Source organism: Macaca thibetana, chromosome 11 (assembly GCF_024542745.1).
Source record: "Macaca thibetana thibetana isolate TM-01 chromosome 11, ASM2454274v1, whole genome shotgun sequence".
NCBI lineage: Eukaryota > Metazoa > Chordata > Mammalia > Primates > Cercopithecidae > Macaca > Macaca thibetana.
In genome coordinates, this window is record NC_065588.1 from 94,789,027 (window position 1) to 94,810,768 (window position 21,742).

General features: G+C 45.9%; 2 protein-coding genes, 1 long non-coding RNA gene and 2 other non-coding genes across 10 annotated transcripts in view; 4 read left to right on the top strand and 1 right to left on the bottom strand.

Moving 5' to 3' along the window:
• LOC126931293 (uncharacterized) overlaps positions 1-10,162 on the bottom strand; it is a 186,880-nt gene extending 176,718 nt beyond the window's left edge. The window contains exon 1 of the long non-coding RNA XR_007717820.1: positions 10,067-10,162. This is a non-coding gene — a long non-coding RNA (uncharacterized LOC126931293). The remainder of the gene's footprint in view (positions 1-10,066) is intronic.
• The window catches only part of SLC25A3 (solute carrier family 25 member 3), a 772,593-nt gene that overhangs the window by 663,082 nt on the left and 87,769 nt on the right, over positions 1-21,742 (top strand). The window lies entirely within an intron of this gene.
• On the top strand, positions 9,815-9,886 carry TRNAD-GUC (transfer RNA aspartic acid (anticodon GUC)). Its single transcript has one exon. It is a non-coding gene; the product is annotated as a tRNA-Asp (tRNA).
• Positions 10,559-10,630, top strand: TRNAW-CCA (transfer RNA tryptophan (anticodon CCA)). Its single transcript has one exon. It is a non-coding gene; the product is annotated as a tRNA-Trp (tRNA).
• The window catches only part of TMPO (thymopoietin), a 36,978-nt gene continuing 31,505 nt past the window's right edge, over positions 16,270-21,742 (top strand). For 5 of the 6 annotated variants that reach the window (XM_050749337.1, XM_050749338.1, XM_050749342.1 and 2 more), the window contains exon 1: positions 16,270-18,158. In XM_050749337.1, the coding sequence (XP_050605294.1) occupies positions 17,880-18,158 (279 nt within the window). In that variant the 5' untranslated portion in view covers positions 16,270-17,879. Of the gene's footprint in view, positions 18,159-18,233; positions 18,530-21,742 lie in introns of those variants that run through there. The other variant, XM_050749339.1, reaches the window with a different exon arrangement.

A 21,742-nucleotide genomic window follows, 5' to 3' on the forward strand; every position in this document is an offset into this window, starting at 1 on the left:
CACAGCACTTACAAAATTGTATTGTTGTAACTATCAGTTAAAAGTCCACCTCCCTCAAGAAATTTGAGTTCCTTGAGGGCAAGAAGTGAGTCTTACTAATTTTTTGTGCCCAATGCCTATCTCCATGCTTGGCACAAAGGATAAATCAATAAAGATTTATTTTTTTAAAATAGGGAGGGAAAGGAAAGACTAAGTGTTGGTCGAGCTGAAGGGAGACAGACTTTTGCCTCTCAGTTTTTTGTTTTTTGTTTTTTTTGAGACAGAGTCTCACTCTGTCGCCCAGGCTGGAGTGCAGTGGCGTGATCTCGGCTCACCGCAACCTCCACCTCCCAGGTCCCAGTTCAAGCAATTCTCCAGTAGCTGGGATTACAGGCATGTGCTACCAGGCCCAGATAACTTTTGTATTTTTAGTAGAAACAGGTTTCACCATGTTGGCCAAGCTGGTCTTGAACTCCTGACCTCGAGATCTGCCCGCCTCCTCTCGGTTTTAACTTTAAATTATTGTTTAAATAAATTAGAGGCTGGGCCCGGTGTCTCATGCCTGTAATCCCAGAACTTTGGGAGGCCAAGGCAGGCAGATTATTTGACGTCAAGAGTTTGAGACCAGCTGACCAACATGGTGAAACCCTGTCTCTAATAAAAATACAAACAACTTAGCTGCTCGTGGTGGTGCACACCTGTAATCCCAACTACTCAGGAGACTGAAGCAGAAGAATCACTTGAACCCTGGAGGTGGAGGATGCAGAGCCGATACGGCGCCACTGCACTCCAGGCAGGGCAACAGAGTGAGACTCCGTCTCAAAAAATAATAAGTAAATAAATAAATAAATAAATAAATAAGGCTAGGGAATAGTGACATATGAGCATCTCCAATATCTCCCCCACCCCTCACTTTAATAATCTAAACATGTATCCATCTAAGTTGCCCTCCAGGCCCAAAAGTCATAAACATCCGCCTTTCAATTTGAACGTTTATGGACAGCAAGTTCTCGTAATTTCCCATGATGTATTAAACCCAAATTTCCAAAATTTGGGTAGTTTCCGGTTTTTGATTATTATAAATATAGCCATTATAAACATAACTGTGCAGGTTTCTTTGTGGACATAGGTCTTCATTTCTCTTGGGTCAATATCCACGAGTGGTGTTGCTGGGTCTTAGGATAAATGTATGTATGTTTGTTTGTTTGGAGACAGTGTCTGGCTCTGTCACCTAGGCTAGAGCGCAATGGCTCGATCTCAGCTCACTGCAATGTCCACCTCTCGGGCTCTAGTTCTCCTACCTCAGCCTCTTGAGTAGCTCAGACCACAGGCACACGCCACCACAACTGGATAATTTTTGTATTTTTGTAAAGATGAAGGGGTCTTACCATGTTGCCCAGGCTGGTCTCAAACTCCTGGACTCAAGTGATCCTCCCACCTCAGCTTCCCAAAGTGCTGAGATTGCAGGTTCGAGTCACTTTGCCCAGCCTACATCTTAATTATGATCAAAATTAATAGACTAGTACCCTTAAAAAGAGTAAATTTTACCCTAATAAATTATAAATTATACCTCAATAAACCCTAAAAATAGTAAATAGGTAAGTGGAGATACATACATACATATATACATACATACATACATACATACATAGTAGATAGATGATAGATAAGATAGATAGACAGATAGATAGATAGAAATAAGAGGCCCCCCAAAAGTTCTCAACACAGCCTGGAAGACTCTGCATTGTCCTACTCCCATCAGCCTTTTCAGCCTCATCTCCCCATGATCCTGCCCACCCTCTCTGCTCCTCTCTAGTCACTTCTGCCTTCTTTCACACCCTCTACCCACCACATTTCCTCTGTTCCTACAACCTTAGTACATCCAGTTCCATCTACCAAAGAAGCTCTTTCTTTTGCTCTTCCCCATCATCTTAGTGACTGTCACAGTTGTAATTTTACTTTTTTTGGTTTGTTTGTGTGTTTTGGATACATAGTCTTGCTCTGTCGCCCAAGCTGGAATGCAGTGACATGATCTGCGCTCGCTGCAACCTCCCCATCCCAGGTTCAAGCAATTCTCCTGCCTCAGCCTCCTGAGTAGCTGGGAGTACAGGGGCCTGCCTCCATGCCCAGCTAATTTTTTGTATTTTAGTAGAGACGGGGTTTCACCGTGTTGCCCAGGCTGGTCTCAAACTCCTGAGCGCAGGCAATCTGCCCGCCTCGGCCTCCCAAAGTGCAAGGATTACAGGCGTAAGCCACTGCACCCGGCCTGTAATTCTACTTTTTTTGTTTTTGTTATTCTTTTACTAGTGATATGCATCTCCTCCACTAAAATGAAAGCTCCTTGAGACTAGGGTCTTTGTTCATCACTGTATCTCCAGAACCTACTACTGTGTTTTACCTACCCAATGAGTGCTTAACCATTATATTCAACTGTGACTACTTTATGTCTCAACCTTAACACATCCAAAACTAAAATGTTGACCATCCACCTGCTCCTACCAGGGTCATTACTCCACATGCAGGGCTGCCATAGTGCACAAGTCCAAGGAGTGCCATCCACAACGCAGTCTATGGATGGCACCTTGCCTCTGTAAAGCGAACTAAATATAGCCAGAGAAGGACTCCGTACTTATATATTTGAGTCCTTGTGGACAACTGTAACCTAACTTAATGGGTAGACAAGATTGAAAACCTAATTTAAGGCCGGGCGCGGTGGCTCACGCCTGTAATCCCAGCACTTTGGGAGGCCGAGGTGGGCGGATCACAAGGTCAGGAGATCGAGACGACGGTGAAACCCCGTCTCTACTAAAAATACAAAAAATTAGCCGGGCGCGGTGGCGGGCGCCTGTAGTCCCAGCTACTCAGGAGGCTGAGGCAGGAGAATGGCGTAAACCCAGGAGGCAGAGCTTGCAGTAAGCCGAGATCGCGCCACTGTACTCCAGCCTGGGCGACAGAGCGAGACTCCGTCTCAAAAAAAAAAAAAAAAAAAAAGAAAACCTAATTTAGGAGTATGCAACTCTAACAATAGCTGAGTCTTGGCCAATCACAGCAGCCATACTTCAACCACTCATACACTGCTGAGTGTTCAAACTGTGTTCAAATAAGGCAAACGACAACCTGAAACCAATCCAACTGTTTCTGTACTTCACTTCCGATTTCTGTACCTCACTTCCCTTTTTTTGCCTGTAAATTTGTTCTGACTACCAGGCATCCCTGGAGTCTCTCTGAATCTGCTGTGATTCTGGGAGCTGCCCGATTCGTGAATAGTTTATTGCTCAGATAAACTACTTTATATTTAGTTATTTATTTTTATTTATTTATTAAGATGGAGTCTTGCTCTGTCGCCCAGGCTGGAGTGCAGTGGCTTGATCTTGGTTGACTGCAACCTCCACCTCCCGGGTTCAAGTGATTCTCCCACCTCAGCCTCCCAAGTAGCTGGGATTACCAGCACATGGCACCATGCCCAGCTCATTTTTGCCTTTTTAGTAGAGACAGGGTTTCACCATGTTGGCCAGGCTGGTCTCAAACTCCTGACCTCAAGTGATCCTCCCACTTTGGCCTCCCGAAGTGCTGGAATTACAGGCATGAGCCACTGCACCTGGCCAAACTCCTTTACATTGGATTCAGCTGAAGTTTTTCTTTTAACAACTTCTTCCCAGTTATGCCCTTCACATGACTGCCGGTACGAATGGTGCCCTCTGGAGTTGTGAATTACTCTTCTCAACCTCAGTGATGGCAACTCCATCCTTCCAGTTGCTCAGGCCAAAAATTTTGGAGGCATCCTTGACTCTTCTTTTTAACTCATATCTCACATTTACTCTACCAATAAATTCTATTGACTCAACGTTCAAAATACATAGCACTTGGGGCCAGGCACAGTGGCCCAGGCCTGTAATCCTAGCACTTTGGGAGGCCAAGGTAGGAGGACCCTTTGAGCCCAGAAGTTCGAGACCACCCTGGGCAACATTATGAAACAGTCTCTACAAAAAATACAAAAATTAGTCGGGCGTGGTGGCATGTGCCTGTGGTCTCAGGTACTCAGGAAGCTGAGGTGGGAGGATCTCTTGAGCCCAGGAGGTTGAGGCTGCAGTGAGCCCTGATTATGCCACTACACTCCAGCTTGGGTGACAGAGTGAGATCCTGTCTCAAAAAAATAAACAAAATACATTGGCACCTCTCACCTTCTCCATTACTTTCACTGAAGCCTGAACCACCCACCAATATCTCCTATATGGATTATTGCAATATACTTCATATTTCTTGCTTCTGCTCTTGCCCTCCTACAATCTACTCTCAACCCAGTAGCCAAAGATCCTTTTTTTTCTTGAGACAGAGTCTCACTCTGTTGCCCAGGCTTAAGTGCAGTGGATCATAGCTCACTGCAGCCTCGAACTCCTGGGCTCAAGTGATCCTCCCATCTCAGCTCCCCAAGTAGCTGTGACTACAAGTGTGAGTCACATCACCCAGTTATTTTTTTTTTATTTTTAACAGAGACAGGGTCTTGCTATGTTGCCCAGCCAAAGACCCTTTAAAACATAAATCAGACCATATCAGTACTCTGTTCAAAACCCTGCAGTTCGGCCGGGTGCGGTGGCTCAAGCCTGTAATCCCAGCACTTTGGGAGGCCGAGACGGGTGGATCACGAGGTCAGGAGATCGAGACCATCCTGGCTAACACGGTGAAACCCCGTCTCTACCAAAAAATACAAAAAACTAGCTGGGCGAGGTGGCGGGCGCCTGTAGTCCCAGCTACTCGGGAGGCCGAGGCAGGAGAATAGCGTAAACCCAGGAGGTGGAGCTTGCAGTGAGCTGAGATCCGGCCACTGCACTCCAGCCTGGGCGACAGAGCGAGACTCCGTCTCAAAAAAAAACAAACAAACAACAACAAAAAAAAAAACCCTGCAGTTCTCATGAAGTTAGGGTGGAATGACACTTACCAGAGGCTGGGAAAGGGCAAGGTGAGGGAGATGAAGACAGGTGAGTCAATGGGTATAAACATACAATCAGATAGAAAGAATATATTCTAGGCCAGGCACGGTGGCTCATGCCTACAATCTCAGTACTTCGGAAGGTGGAGGCGAGTGGATCACCTGAGGTCAGGAGTTTGAGACCAGTCTGGCCAACATGGTGAAACCCCATCTCTACTAAAAATACAAAAATTAGCCAAGCGTGGTGGTACATGCCTATAATCCCAGGTACTCGAGGGGGCTGAGGCAGAAAAATTGCTTGAATCCGGGAGGCGGAGGTTGCAGTGAGCCAAGATCAAGCCACTGCACTGCAGCCTGGGCAACAGAGCAAGACTCCGTCTCAAAAAAAAAAAAAAAGAAAGAATAAGTTATAATGTTGAATAGCACAGTAGGGTGACTACAGTTAACAATAATTTATTGTATATTTCAAAATAGCTACAAGACGGGATTTGAAATACTCCCAGCACAAAGAAATAATAAATGTTGGAGGTGATGGGTATGCTGAATATCCTGATTTAATCATTACACATTATATGCATGTAGTGAAATATCACATGCACTTCATAAATATGTATAATTATTATGTATCAATTTTTTTTAATGTTAAAAAAATCCAACAACCCTGAAGTGAGTCCCCATTTCCGTAATAATAAAAGCCAAAGTCTTTCCAATGACGTCTAAGGCCCTCAGGCCTCCCAGACAGCTGCATGACTACATCTCTTACTTCCTTCAACTATGTTCAAATTATCTTTGGCCAGGCGCGGTGGCTCATGCCTGTAATCCCAGCACTTTTGAGAGGCCAAGGCGGGTAGATTACCTGAGGCCAGGAGTTTGATACTAGCCTGGCCAACATGGTGAAACCCCATCTCTACCAGAAATTAGCCGGGTGTGGTGGCACAGCTACTCAGGAGGCTGTGGCACAAGATCACTTGAACCCGGGAGGCCAAGGTTGCCGTGAGCCAAGTTCTCACCACTGCACTCCAGCCTGGGTGACAGAGCGAAACTCCCTCTCATGAGGCTTACCTTGACCTATTTAACTGGCTACTCTCCAACCCCCCTTACTCTGCTATTTTTATTTCTGCTCTTATAACTGTCTAACATACCTATGTATGATGTATGTATCCATTTATTGTATTAATTGTTTATTATCTGTATATCTTCTGTAGGATAAAAGATCTAGAAGAACAAGATGTATTTATGAAAACCTCCCCATGCATCTAAAACAATGTCTGGCACATTGCAGGTTCAATAAGTTAGTGAATAACTACAGTGTCTGCCAACTAATTAAAGATCAGCAGGGGCCGGGCGCGGTGGCTCAAGCCTGTAATCCCAGCACTTTGGGAGGCCGAGACGGGCGGATCACGAGGTCAGGAGATCGAGACCATCCTGGCTAACACGGTGAAACCCCGTCTCTACTAAAAAATACAAAAAAACTAGCCGGGCGAGGGGGTGGGCGCCTGTAGTCCCAGCTACTCGGGAGGCTAAGGCAGGAGAATGGCGTAAATCCGGGAGGCGGAGCTTGCAGTAAGCTGAGATCCGGCCACTGCACTCCAGCCTGGGCAACACAGCGAGACTCCGTCTCAAAAAAAAAAAAAAAAAGGTTAGCAAATATTAATATAGGAACAAGAGTGACACATATGTTGATACTAGCTATAAAGTTTTTCTCTCCATTGCATGTACTTATTTGTTAAAATACATGTATATGGAACTGTGCAGCAGGGTGAAAATTGCAGATTTTGCAGTCAGAGCTTGGGTGATTCCTGGCCTTTCACCACCTCCTATCCGTGTGATCTTGCAGAAGATTCCCAAATAGGAATAAAAACACTTGTCCCATTGACCTAACAGGCTGTTGAGAAAATAAAATGAATGTGAATCATTTAGCAAGGGGAGATACACAGCATAGTTCTTTAGGAAGAGCAGGATATGAAACTTTCAGTAACACTCATTGCCTTCATGCCATTTATTCCCAAAGAGAGTTCCATGCCCACTGTACTGCCAGTCAGATTTTAACCTTTATTTTTGCCCAGTGCTGACAGGGAGGAATCTCTGAGCTCCCTCACCCTGTTCAGGTTAATTGCCCTCTCTTTTCCTTTCCATTTTCGGAAGATGGACAGCAGGTGCTGTGTTCCCTGCTCCCTGATCTCGCTGACTCAGGCTGCCTCTTACTTTCACCAGGGATGAAAAAGGAGCACTAACAACACGTGTGTGAGCACTAGCAGAGCTTTACGACAGCTTCGGTGGACAGGATGTCTCTTCTAAAGGAGGAGATGAAGCTGCTTCTCCCAAGAATGCAGAACACAGGGCAAACAGTTGATTCAGGAGAACTGGGTTCACTGCCCCATAGCTCTACCCACTGAGAGACTTGGGGAAGTCCCTTCGATTTTACCAGGAAAAGGACATCATCATCGCTATCACAGTGCCCTTTGGCCCTGGCAAAAGTTTTTGGAGGGTCAAAGTGGAAGGAGGCCCCGGCACACTGAGTTTGTTTTGAGGCTTTTGGTGTAGTTAACAGTGAAACAGGGGCCAGGCCCAGTGGCTCACGCCTGTAATCCTAGCACTTTGGGAGGCCAACGCGGGTGAATCACCTGAGGTCAGGAGTTCTAGACCAGCCTGACCAACATGGTGAAACCCCATCTCTGCCAGAAATACAAAATTAGCTAGGTGTGGTGGCGCATGCCTGTAATCCAGCTACTTGGGAGATTGAGGCAGGAGAATCGCTTGAACCCAGGAGGTGGAAGTCGCAGTGAGCCAAGATTGTGCCATTGCACTCCAACCTGGGCAAGAGAGCGAAACTGTGTCTCAAAAAAAAAAAAAAGAGAGAGAGAGAGAGAGTGAAAAAGGGTTGAGCGCGGCCGCTCGAGGCCGAGGCGGGTGGATCACTTGAGGTCAGGAGTTTGAGACCAGCCTGACCAACATGGTGAAACCCCCGTCTCTACTGAAAATACAAAAGGAAGTGGTGGCGTGCGCCTGTAGTTCCACCTACTCGGGAGGCTGAGGCAGGAGAATCACTGGAACCCAGAAGGTGGAGGTTGCAGTGAGCCGAGATCGTGCCACTGCACTCCTGCCTGGGCGACAGAGCAAGACTCTGTCTCAAACAATAATAATAATAATAATAATAATAATAATAACGGCAAAAAAGAAAGCCAAAACATGCCTCAGAAACTGCCATTTGTTTAATATCTGCATTAAAAACGTATCCCTTCCATCAGATGAAAAATACCTTATAATTTATTATTGATAATACATTAATTCATAGCATACTAGAAACAAGGGATTCCTTAAAACACATATGTAAGTTTGTTGTTGTTGTTGTTATTTTTATTTTATTATCTTTAAGGTTAATTTGTTGGGTAGGGGTCAGTGAGTACTGATCGGTTGGGTTGGAGACAAGACACATAAGTTTAAGTTCTATAATGAAACGCTTTCAATCATGTCAGTTTATCTGTGCCTATAAACACACTCCTTTAGAGAATAGTCAAGTTTACGGCCGGGCGTGGTGCCTCACGCCCGTAATCCCAGCACTTTGGGAGGCCGAGGTGCGTGGATCACCGGAGGTCTGGAGTTCGAGACCAGCTTGACCAACATGGTGAATTCCCATCTCTACTAGATATACAAATTGGCCTGGCGTGTTGGCGGGTGCCTGTAATCCCAGCTACTCGGGAGGCTGAGACAGGAGAATCCCTTGAACCCAGGGGGCGGAGGTTGCAGTGAGCCAAGATCGTGCCACTGCACTCCAGCCTGGGCAACAAGAGTGAAACTCTGTCTCAAAAAAAAGTTTACATATAAGGCTCTCCCAGTATCCCTGCGAAGAGGGTGGATCCTGTCTATGAACGGGTTTAGATTAGTGCACTTTCCTAACCGTGTTTAATCAGTGGCACATCCTGGTTTTGAATTATTTAAACGTATTATTACTTAGCCATTTACATACTTATGTTGTTCACTTCCAGGTAAACTGTAGCCGCCTACAGAGACCGAAACAGAAGTCGGCTGATAACATTTTGATAAAATTTCATTTGACCCCAGCTGGTCATTTCATTGAGCGCTTTTGTATTACAAAAGTGTGTGAATTGGCCGGGCGTGGTGATTCACGCCTGTAAATCCCAGCACTTTAGGAGGCCGAGGCGGGTGGATCACTAGAGGTCAAGAGTTCGAGACCAGCCTGGCCAAAACGGTGAAACCCCCGTCTCTAGTAAAATACAAAAATTAGCCAGGCATGATGGTGCGTGCCTGTAATCCCAACTACTTGAGAGGTTGAGGCGGGAGAATGACTTGAGCCTTGGAGGTGCGGGTTGTAGTAAGGCGAGATCGCACCACTGCACTCTAGCCTAGTCGACAGAGCAAGACTCCCTCTTAAAAAAAAAAAAAAAAAAAAAAAAAAAAAAAAAAAAAGGCTTACGAATTGTTGTTTGAAGAGACAGGAGACCGCGGTGACCCTAAGTGTTCCAGACATCTGGCAGCCATATGCTATCCTTGAACTTGAACTTCAGAGTGAAAGTATAAATTTGTAAGGGGAAGGCTCTGCCGCAAGTCACATACCACTGGTCAATTTAAAAAAAACAAAAACAAAAAACAAAAAACCTCAGGTCAGCAACCTAAATCATTTAGAAAGCGTCAAGAGCCTGGGAAAAACCATTTTCACACACTTCTCCAGCACTAACATGGCAAGCGCGTTTGCTTCACATATTCCAAACCTTTTATTCTTCCCACCAACATCAAGAGTACAAGGCGCCCTGGGAGGACAATAAGCCTAGCAACGGCTCCAAGAGACCAGACCTTCCTACTTTCCGGGGGCAGGCGACAGGTGACGGAGCGCTAGAAGGGTCTTACCGCTCCTTGAAGATACCTCCCAAAAAATCTTCACGCAACCACTCCTCGTTAGTATAGTGGTTAGTATCCCCGCCTGTCACGCGGGAGACCGGGGTTCAATTCCCCGACGGGGAGATACGACTTTTTTGTCAACCGTTATTATTTTCTGTATCGTTCAATGACAGAACGCTCCTGTTAAAGATAATGTGCTAAACTAGTTCCCTTAAGTGCACGACCATGTCTTTTCAAAATGGTGACTTTTAAGCTTAATGCCCACCATGAAATGAAAGCCTCCCCTGAGAGAAAATGCCTTACATTGTTTGCAGGAAGAGAGGAAAGGGAAAAAGAAAACGCTCTGAAAGCCTCCGCCCTTGCCTCCAGCCGCCATCTTGCGAAGACCTGCGCCGGCGTACTGGCGCCTCTCCAGATTACAACTCGAGGTCGCGAACTCAGCGCGAGGAACCTGTTGGGGGAGGGGAGAGAGGGAGGAGTCTCGCGCCTAACGGGGCGGGGGCGGGGCGGGTAAGAACGGAAATCATTTGGTAAAGAAGAGGAAGGGCCAATTTCCTTTGATCCTGGAGACCCGACTAAACGGGAAGCCCGGTTCTCCCGCCTCCGCTGGTTACGTCCCAGCCTTGGTTAGAGGACTAGCAGTCAGGAAAGTTTGGACGCTGAAGGAATCGGGCTCCTGGTTCCACAGATACTGGGTAGAGGGGCAGAGAGTAAATGGAAGAGAAAGACGGGTACTCTTGGAAGGAAAGCCATTTATCGGTGTCCTAAGAAACTGCGTGAGCCACAGCCCAGCAGGACCTCGTGGCGCAACGGTAGCGCGTCTGACTCCAGATCAGAAGGCTGCGTGTTCGAATCACGTCGGGGTCAAGTGGTGTTTTTGTTTCCCATTTCTCTTACGTTATTTTAAACTACCGACTCCTAGAAGCTGAGGTGTATTCCCGCCGCCAGTTTTCTTGAATGTTAGAATTTTGTCCTCTTTCAGGTGTTATGGTACTAATCCTTGGTTTGCAGGAAGATACGATTTACTCTATATCGAAGAGCCTCAAGGCTGATGTTTTTATCATTTGGCCTTTTAAAGTGAGTTTTTTTTTTTGTCACTTAACATGCATAATGTTTAAAGAGGTGGACTATTACTGCTGTGCATTAGTGGGTGTTATCAGTCCACTAGTCTATCACAGGAAGTGTACAATATACCGTACAAGCTGTTTTTTCCAAAGTTTTAGGCTGTTTGCCTTTCGAGAGTACAATAGTGTACAATTTCTAATTTTGAATGTTATACTAATCAAATGTCTTAGCCCTTACCGTGTGCCAACACTGTGAACAACCTCACAATGTGTGACTATTATCCCACTTTAACAAATGTGGCTGTGGCTCACAGGGTTAGTGACCTGCTAAGGGTCACCCAAGATTCTGAACCAGGTGAACAACTCTGGATCCCTCTTTATAAATACTTTATAATAAAGGTAGAAACAAGCAGTTGAAAGAATGTGTGACGGCTGGGCTTGGTGGCTCACGCCTGTGATACCAGCACTTTGGAAGGCCGAAGTGGGTGGATCACGAGGTCTGGAGTTCAAGACCAGCCTGGCCAACATGGTGAAACCCCATTTCTACTGAAAATACAAAAATTAGCCAGGCATGCTGGCAGGTGCCTGTAATCCCAACTACTCAGGAGGCTGAAGCAGGAGAATTGCTTGAACCCAGGAGGCAGAGGTTGCAGTGAGCCAAGATGGCGCCACTGCACTCTGGCTTGGGTAACACAGTGAGACTCTATCTAAAAAAAAAAGACATGATTAAGTAAAAATGAAGCCATTAGGGTGGGTCCTAATCCAGTCTGACTGGTGTCATACTTATGAGAGGAAATTTGGACACACAGACACCAAGGACGTGTGCACACAGGGGAAAGGCCATGTGAGGACACAGCAAGAGAGAAGCCATCTACAAGCCAAGGTCTAGGAAGAAGCCAACCCTGCTGGCCTCTTGATCTTAGACTGCTGGCCTCAAGATCTCTAAGAAAATAAGTATCTGTTTACTTTTATTGTGGTAGCCCTTGACAGCTTCCGTCAAGAACTACTAGTTCTGCAGAATGGCTGGAGAGGTAAATAGGAATCAGCATACAGGACCAGTGTGCCATTCCAACTAATTTAGATTTTATTCCGAGGGCAATGCAGAACTATAATTCATGACTGAGACAATCCAACCAGCTTCACAAAGACTAAAAAATGGCCAAGAACTGTTCCTGGACCAGCATTCTGGGAATAAGTTAGAAATGCAAATTTTCAGGCCTTACGTCAGACCTACAGACTCAGAAAATTGGGTGTGGGGCACAGCAACAAACCTTCCAGGCCATTTTGATGCAAGCCAAAGTTTGAAGACCTCTGGCCTATAAAGCAAGGCAAGACTACAGGTCCTACTTACCCCACAGGTTAAAAGGATCAAATAAGATAAAATACATCAAAATGTTTTCGAAGCTGTTATACATGTCATTATTAATACTGTTATGGCTCTATAACTGTCACTTCCCAGGTCCCAGAGTCTTTCCCAAGGCTGGGCATCTGTAGTTTTTTAGAATGCTCCATCTGATGACTTTCTATAACTTTGAAAAGACTGCAAATCCAACACTTTTTAACTTAATTTTCTACACTCATGATATAGGGATGATATACGGAAAGAGTTTTATAGTAAAGGTAGAAACAAAGAGCTATCAAGAGCTATGAAGTGTCAGGATTTAAACTGAAACATGGACCTGTCTAGAAAAGACAGCTTTGTGGATTTGTTCTATTTCACTAAGAAATGTCTATTTATTCTTATTTATTTATTCTTCTTCCAAGAGGACTTCTTTATTCTTCCAAGAGGACTTATCCACTACTACAGAATGCTCTGCTCATTTATTTCACCTGTTTAATAGCCTAGCTTTTTTTTTTCCTGAGATTATTTTAGTTACTTAAGTCCTGTGAAAGAAAAATAAATCTCGGTATTACCAGGGTCCCGATCCAGACCACAAGAGAGGGTTCTTGAACCTCACACAAGAAAGAATTCAAGGCGAGTCCATAAAATGAAAGCAAGTTTATTACGTAAAGGAATAAAGAATGGCTACTCCATAGGCAGAGCAGCCCAGAGGGCTGCTGATTGCCCATTTTTGTGGTTATTTCTTTATTATATGCTAAACAAGGGGTGGATTATTCATGCCTCCCCTTTTTAGACCATATAGTGTAACCTCCTAACATTGCCATGGCATTTGTAAACTGTCATGGTGCTGGTGGGAGTGTAGCAGTGAGGACAACCAGAGGTCACTCTCATTGCCATCTTGGTTTTGGTGGGTTTTGGCAGGCTACTGCAACCTGTTTTACCAGCAAGGTCTTTATGATCTGTGTCTTTTTTTTTTTTTTTTTTTTTTTTTTTTTTTGAGACAGTCTCACTCTCGCCCAGGCTGGAGTGCAGTGGTGCAATCTCGGCTCACTGCAACCTCCACCTCCCGCGTTCAAGCAATTCTCCTGCCTCAGCCTCCCAAGTAGCTGGGACTACAGGAACGCGCCACCATGCCCGGCTAATTTTTGTATTTTTGGTAGAGACGGGTTCATCATGTTGGTCAGGCTGGTCTCGAACTCCTGAACTCATGATCTGCCTGCCTCGGCCCCCCCAAAGTGCTGGGATTACAGGCGTAAGCAACCGCGCCCAGCCTATGACCTGTATCTTGTGCTGACCTCCTATCTCATCTTGTGGCTTAGGATGCCTTAACTGTCTGGGAATGCAGCCCAGTAGGTCTCAGCCTCATTTTACCCACCCTCTTTTTTTTTTTTTTGAGATGGAGTTTTGCTCTTGTTGCCCTGGCTGGAGTGCAATGGCACAATCTTGGCTCACTGCAACCTCCGCCTCCCAGGTTCAAGTGATTCTCCTGCCTCAGCCTCCTGTGTAGCTGGGATTATAGGCATGCACCACCACGCCCGGCTAATTTTGTATTTTTAGTAGAGACAGAGTTTCCCCATGTTGGTCAGGCTGGTCTCAAACTCCCGACCTCAGGTGATCCGCCCGTCTCAGCCTCCCAAAGTGTTGGGATTACAGGCGTGAGCCACCGGGCCCAGCTCCAGATGATTTTTTTTTTTTTAAGTCATAGGAAAGATTTCTGATTACAAAAAAAAAAAAAAAAAATTGCATCAGGCCAGACGCAGTGGCTTATGCCTGTAATCCCAGCAATTTGGGAGGCCGAGGCAGGCGGATTGCCTGAGGTCAGGAGTTCGAGACCAACCTGGTCAACATAGTGAAACTCTGTCTCTACTAAATTACAAAAAAATTAGCTGGGCATGGCAGCAGGCGCCTGTAATCCCAGCTACTCAGGAGGCTAAAGCAGAAGAATTGCTTGAATTGGGAGGCAGAGGTTACAGTGAGCTGAGATTGTGCCACTGCACTCTAGGCTGAGCAACAGAGGGAGACTCTGTCTCCCCCTCTCTCTAAAAATTGCATCCTCCGTGCACAGTGGCTCACGCCTGTAATCCCAGAACTTTGGGAGGCTGAGGCAGGTGTATCACCTGAGGTCAGGAGTTCGAGACCAGCCTGGTCAACATGGCGAAACCCAGCCTCTAAAATGCAAAAAAATTAGCTGGGGGGTTAGTAGGCTTCTGTAATTCCAGCTACTCAGGAGGCTGGGGCAGGGAGAAATGCTTGAACCCAGGAGGCAGAGGTTGCAGTGATCCAAGACTATGCCACTGTACTCCAGCCTAGTCTCTGTTGGACATTCTGACCAGTCAGAATATTAAGATTTCTCAAAACTCTCATTTCCCTGTGAAATTTTCTGAATTAAAACGACTTGGTATTTTATTTATTCAGAGACAGGGTCTCACTCTGTTGCCCAGGCTGGAGTGCAGTGATGGGATTATGGCTCACTGCAGCCTCAGCCTCCCTAGTAGCTAGAACTACAGGTGGGCACCATGCTGGCTAAATTTTGTATTTCTTTTGTAGAGATGGGGTTTTACTGTGTTGCCTAGGCTGGTCTTAAACTCCTAGGCTCAAGGGATCTGCCTGCCTCAGCTTCCCAAAGTGCTGGGATTACAGGCGTGAGCCACCATGCTTAGCCTTTGTGTTTTGTGTGTTACATTGATCAAACACTTTAAAAATTATCTTTTATGTTGAAACAAGTATTAAGGAGGTGATGGAAAGAGTCAATTCCTTGAGGAGGGCAAGAGCCAGAGTACAAGTGGTAGAATTTGCTTCTGACAGGACACATCTTTCACTGAAAAAAAAAATGCAAGAGAAAATGAATGCAGATTGGAAAGTCTGACGTTGAAGCATTCCCCACAGGTGGTTTTTATTTTCTGAAGTTGAGGCAAGGTCACCAGCTAAAAATGAGAGGTGGGGAAAAAGGATGTGAAATTTGAGGAGATGTGAACACATGAATGGTTAATCCAGAGACTGGAATAGCATTGCCAGCCAGTGTTGAGTGCTCCTGAGAGGACTGAGGTCATGAATTAAAACCAGTTAGCTTGTTATATGACTGACTGACTTTTCTCCAGCAGCTTTTGCTGTTTGGATTCAAGAAATGAGAAAGTTCAGCTGGAGCATGGTTTAGTCCAAGCAAGGCTGAGATTCTTTCAAGCAAAAAAGGAGACATTGAGATCAGAGTTGAAAATGTTTGTAAAAGAGGATGAAAAGGACTGATCAGGGAATTTAAGTCAGGTGACTTGCAAAATGATTATATGATCACAGAAGCAGAAGAGTTGAGTTTTTTTAAGTGTTGGGGTTAATAGAGTGGAGGTCTTAATTAGGTAATTGAGAGTACAATAAATTAGCTGGGAAAAAAGGGCTAGTGATTGACAAATTGGGAAGCTTGAAACTGAGATTTCAACTGATGACAAGGTTCAGAATCTGAGTGACACCGAAGTGGTTAAGACGCAACAGAGGAACAAATTCTTGGAGATGAAGAGGTCAGAGGTCTAAGAGGCCAAGTGTTGGTGTTGCATGGGTCACCTACAAGGATGTTGAATTCAGATAGAATGTAGACAAGAGGGATGGTGAGGAAAACCTACGACAAGCAGCTCTATAATTTCTGGGAAGTGGCCAGGAGGCTCGTGGATGATGGCAGTAAGGAGAGTAGAAGGTGATTTGGCCAGAAGATATGAACTTCAAGTATTTTTGAAGGAGAAAAGAGCAGAAATAGTTTGGAAGTAGCAATCAGGACCAAAGAGACCACCCAATCTCAATAGCCTAACCTCTTTGTGTTAGGGTATGCTGAATCTGTTAAGTGTAATCTCAATTTTGGAGCTCTACAGCAGTAAATCCGCAAGTATAACCACCTGTAGCTAATGTCCAGGGATAAGAAAAAGATAATGAAAATGTTTTTGCCCAGGAAACATTAATTGCAGGCATCTAGAACGCAGTTCTTGCATTATACGTACTGGGTTACCAGTCATTGCAAAATCATGGTCCTTTGCCTCTCAGCTCAGTTCCCCTTCTGAAGATAAAAACATTTGCCTATGTGTCCAGGGAAGCCGTAGGGGCAAAAAACCAAGCAACTTTTACAAGGGATCATAAAAATCTACCTAACAACTTGCTAATTAAAACCTGATTTTTAATTTGCATTATTGAGCTTAATACCATTGCTTATATATGGATACTGAGATTTTTATAAACTAGTTACCTCTAGGAAAATATCACTAAAAGAAACATCTCCTCAATTTGAACAAAAGTAAGTCGCTTAAATCATAGGAAACATTTTTAGTGAAAGCGTTTGTTTTAAATATATTCTAACCTAACAGTGTAGAAAGCAGGCAAACCAAAAAAAATGTAATCAGTTTCTAAAATATAGTTTGGAGCTCAGATTCTGGGGAAATTATTAACACATTCTTGATCCAAGGTCTCCTTTCTTTTCTAGAATCTTTAATCATACATATTCATCAGAAATACAAATATTTGTCATTAGTGATACTAATTTTCAGGCAAACATTTTAATTGCAGTCACTACCAGGTTTTAATTTGGATTAGTAATACGGGTTTGATTAGGGTTCTAGGCCTAATTATAGGTCACTAGGCTTCCTTTAGGACTATGCAACATCCGCTATTTTAAATTGACCATTGAGGGGGTTCCCAAGGGTTCGGCTTCGTTTTGTTATCAAACGTTAGTGGGATCCAAAGCCAGGATCGGTTTCAACAAAAATGCAAGCGCGAATTTGTCTTGAGTCTCAACGCACTGTTCAAATTAAACAATTTAGACATGCCCCAACTACGAGACTAAGAAGTGAACGGTATAGTACACTTTTGTCACAAATTCAAGGGTAAAGTGCCCGATGGTAGAGGTCTGGCTTCTCCCGGGTTTCTGGAACAAAAGAAGCGTTCGCGAGTAGACAGAGGGGTAACTCCCTGCCCTCCCCCTCCCAAAGTAAATCAAATCAAGGAATATGAGTGCCTGCAGACAAGTCTCGCTTCTTTTCTTCCCCTTCATGGCTAGCGTTTGGGGAAGGCAAGGCTGCGGCTACTCTTCGGTGCTTCAGTGTCCCGGGAGGAAGAAAGGCCCAGACAAGGGTCCTCACAGCCGGCGTGGAATTCGGCCGGTTCGTAGGCGATCGACCCCAGAGACGAAAGCTGCTTCTCAAGCTGGGGGAGGGAGAGGAAACGGCGCACAAAAGCAGTACGACCTGTCCCTTATCGGCGTCTAAGGGGAAGGGTGGAGAAAATGAAAACAGAAGCGGGCCGGGCGCCTCGGCTCCCGCCCCAGCGCCTTTTAAACTGCGTTTCTACCTCCTCTCGCTCAGCGCGGCGGCTAATGGAACCCGCGCGGGCCGTCCCGCCAATCACCGCCGCGCTTCCTCCCGTCGCCCGCCAATGGCGCCGCGCGTTCTTGGGGCGTGGGCGAAGCAGGCTGCTCGCCTCCTGCCTGTAGTGTGTAGGCTGGGGTTGGTGCGGGCTTCCAGCTTGGCTGCACTTCGTCCGTAGTTCGGCTCTGGGGTCTTTTGTGTCCGGGTCTGGCTTGGCTTTGTGTCCGCGAGTTTTTGCTCCGCTCCGCAGCGCTCCTACTGGGCAGGAGCCGTGAGGCTCGGAGGCGGCAGCGCGGCCCCCGGCCAGGAGCGAGCGCGCCGGCGTGAGCGGCGGCGGCGAAGGCTGCGGGGAGGGGGCTTCGCAGATCCCCGAGATGCCGGAGTTCCTGGAAGACCCCTCGGTCCTGACGAAGGACAAGTTGAAGAGTGAGTTGGTCGCCAACAACGTGACGCTGCCGGCTGGGGAGCAGCGCAAAGACGTGTACGTCCAGCTCTACCTGCAGCACCTCACGGCGCGCAACCGGCCGCCGCTCGCCGCCGGCGCCAACAGCAAGGGGCCCCCGGACTTCTCCAGTGACGAGGAACGCGAGCCCACGCCGATTCTCGGCTCTGTGGCCGCCGCCGCGGGCCGGAGCCGAGCAGCCGTCGGCAGGGTAAGGACGCGGGGCCGGGGCCACAAAGGCGGGCGTTTGGCGGTTGCCGCGCGCGCTCGCCGCCGTTTGCAGCCCCTCCCTCCCGGGCGCCCCCTTGGGCCTCCCAGGTGCGGGGCTGTCCCTGCGCCCCCTCGCGTTGCCCCTTCCCCGCGGGGCTGCAGGCGCTGGAGCGGAGAGGCCAGAAGTTGGGGCACCGGGATTCGCCTTCTTTGACGTGTGTGTCTGGGAGGTGTGGAGTTGCGTTGGTGGCGGTTGTTTTGCACGCGGGCGACGCGGCTTCCCTGGACCACCAGCTGCCGGCAGCGGGCGTTTAGACGGGGACTTCCGTGGCCTTTCGAAAGCTCTGGAGGGGTGGCCCCAAAATGCTATAGGTTAAGTTCGAGCGTTTTCCCGCTTTATTAACTGAAATGACTCGCAGCAGAGTCTCACAGCGCTCCCTGGAGGGCAACTGATGACACACTAATTTCTAACCAAAATTTGAATTAAGGAAATTCCCGCCTTTTTATACTTTTGCGTATGGAGGGCTTTTTGAACCGTTTATGTTTTCTAGTTTAATTTTTCCCACCAACAGGACATCTTTTGGCGGGACGGCTTCACGCAGAATTGAAAGGAACAGTTTAAACTACATTTTAAAGCGCCTATTATAATTTTTAAATATTTATTTATTTTTGAGATGGAGTTTCGCTCCTGTTGCCCAGGCTGGCGTGCAATGGCGTGATGTCGGCTCACTGCCACTTCCGCCTCCCGGGTTCAAGCGATTCTCCTGCCTCAGCCTCCCGAGTAGCTAGGATTACCGGCATGCGTCGCCACGCCCGGGTAATTTTTGTATTTTAGTAGAAACCGGGTTTCTCCATGTTGGTTAGGCCGGTCTCGAACTCCTGACCTCAGGTGGTCCACTCACCTCGGCCTCCCAAGTTCTGGGATAACAGGCCTGAGCCACCGGACCCGGCCCTATAAACAAATATTTGAAAATTACTCACAGTTTGGATTGCGTTTTTCTCCCTTACTGGTAAATTTTGCTTGAGGAAAGGAAAGACTTAGGATTCAGGAAAAATTTATTGCATGACATTCTGGTGCAACAGTATTGCAATTTGGAATGTCTGATCCTGGTTAAATCTCAAATCGGCTCCAGCAAAGCATGTTTTGTTTGAGAATAGTTTGCTTTTTTTCCTGTGGATTTTAATATGCTTTTTGTGTGTTTGCTTATGCCTGCCGAGTTACCAGGCTTCAAGTCGTAGTAGGATGAAGCTAAAACTAGTAATTGGTGTAACATAAAATGCCTTGTAAGAGACAGTGAATGTGGTGTTTGGGGTTGTTGCGAGTTATCACTAGTGTAAACCGAAATTACTCCTTCCTTCAAAGTTTACTTTAGTTTTTAAGGAACCTGTCTAATGTGTTTTCCCAGCTACTCAGGCAAAAATGAAAGACAAATGTAATAGACACATGTAAATTTAATTGAAAATCTTATCCTAAGTTTTAGAGAAGTTGAACGTCTTAACAAACGTCTTAAGTCCGGTGTGTGACACATAGTAGTGCAAAATATTTGTACAATAAATAAAAGACCTATCACACCTTATTGTTTCAACGTCTTGTTTTGTGGAAAGCTACTTTAATTTATTAATAAACAAATTTACTTTTGAAGTAAAGTGTGCCCTTTTACCCATTATGTTCCCCTGTTCTGAAAAAGAAGGTAGTATTTAAACTCTTTCAGTAGACGTTGGTTGAGGCCGGGCGCGGAGGCTCACTCCTGTAATCCCAGCGCCTTGGGAGGCCCAGGCGGGTGGATCACCCGAGGTCAGGAGTTCTAGACCAGTGTGGCCCACATGGTGAAACTACTAAAGAAAAAAAAAATACAAAAATTAGCCGGGCCTGGTGGCAGGGGCCGAGGCAGGAGAATCGCTTGAACCCGGGAGGCGGAGGTTGCAGTGAACCGAGATCACGCCATCGCAGTCCAGCCTGGCGGACAGAGCGAGACTCCGTCTCAAAAAAAAAAAAAAAAAACAAAAACAGTTGTTTGAAAATGAAATATTCAAATCCGCACACTTTATTAAAAAACCTAGTTGTTCTATAGAACCCTTTATCGGTCCTCTGTGCAAATGTATTAAACTGTGAAGTTTTTGGTTGTATGTTTATAATATAATTACTGGTTATTATTTTTAGGCAGGATCTCGCTCTGTCACCCACACCAGAGTGCAGGAGTGTGATCATAGCTTACTGCAGCCTCAAGCTCCTTGGCTCATGAGAGCCTCCTGCCTCAGCTTCCCTGAGTAGCAAGGGCAATGGGGCATACGCCACTATGCCCGGCTAGTTTTTTTTTTATCTTTTTTTCTTTGTTTTTGTTTTGTTTTGTTTGTTTTTACACAGGCTTTCTGTGTTGTCCAGGCTGGTCTAGAACTCTTGGCCTCGAGCAATCCTGCCTCAGCCTTGGTTCCTATTTGTTTTGAGGATGATTTCTTTTACACAGAAACAACCGTCTCAGTTTTAATGTTTCCTATCAGTCACTTGGTAAAAGAGAGTTTATGTCCCAATCTACCTTGTGTTCTTTGGGGGTAAGAAGACCTAAATGTAAAAATTTTTTGATTAAGATTATCCAGCAATTTTGAGTTCCTACCAAGTGTTTTTAACTACTGGGTTTAAAACTTTGGGGATTTAAAAATGAATTGTGTTTATTTACTCGTATGTGCAACTCATGTGCTAATTGAAGTTGGTCAGCATCATGTAAATGTTGAGTAAAATGAAATAATTTTTTTTTTTTTTTTTTGAGACGGAGTCTCGCTCTGTCGCCCAGGCTGGAGTGCAGTGGCATGATCTCGGCTGACTGCAAGCTCACACCATTCTCCTGCCTCAGCCTCCTGAGTAGCTGGGACTACAGGCGCCCGCCACCATGCCCAGCTAAGTTTTTTGTATTTTTAATAGAGATGGGTTTTCACTGTGTTAGCCAAGATGGTCTCGATCTCCTGACCTCGTGATCTGCCCGCCTCGGCTTCCCGAAGTGCTGGGATTACAGGCATGAGCTACCACGCCCAGACAAAATGAAGTAATTTTTGTTGTTGTTGTTTTGTTTGTTTGTTCTGAGATGGAGTCTCCATCGCCTAGGTTGGAGTACAATGGCCTGATTTCAGCTTACTGCAACCTCCGCCTCCTGGGTTCAAATGATCCCAAGTAGCTGGAATTACAGGTGTGCGCTACCACACCCGGCTAACTTTTGTATTTTTAATAGAGACGGGGTATTGCCTCCCGAGTAGCTGGAATTACAGGTGTGCACTACCACACCCGGCTAACTTTTGTATTTTTAATAGAGACGGGGTATTATTGCCATGTTGGCCAGGCTGGTCTCGAACTCCTGACCTCAGGTAATATGTCCCCCTGGACTTCCCAAAGTGCTGGGAATGCAGGGATGAGCCACGGCACCCAGCCTAGAAGTAATGTTTTTTAGAGTACTTAGTAGGTCTATTGGCATGGTAATTAAGCTTTTTATATTTCATTTATTTCGTCCATACAAAGAAAACTTACTTCATAATTACAGGTTTAAATGTCTTCTACCTGGAGTATTTAAAACTCAAGAGGTGTTTACCCTTGACTGG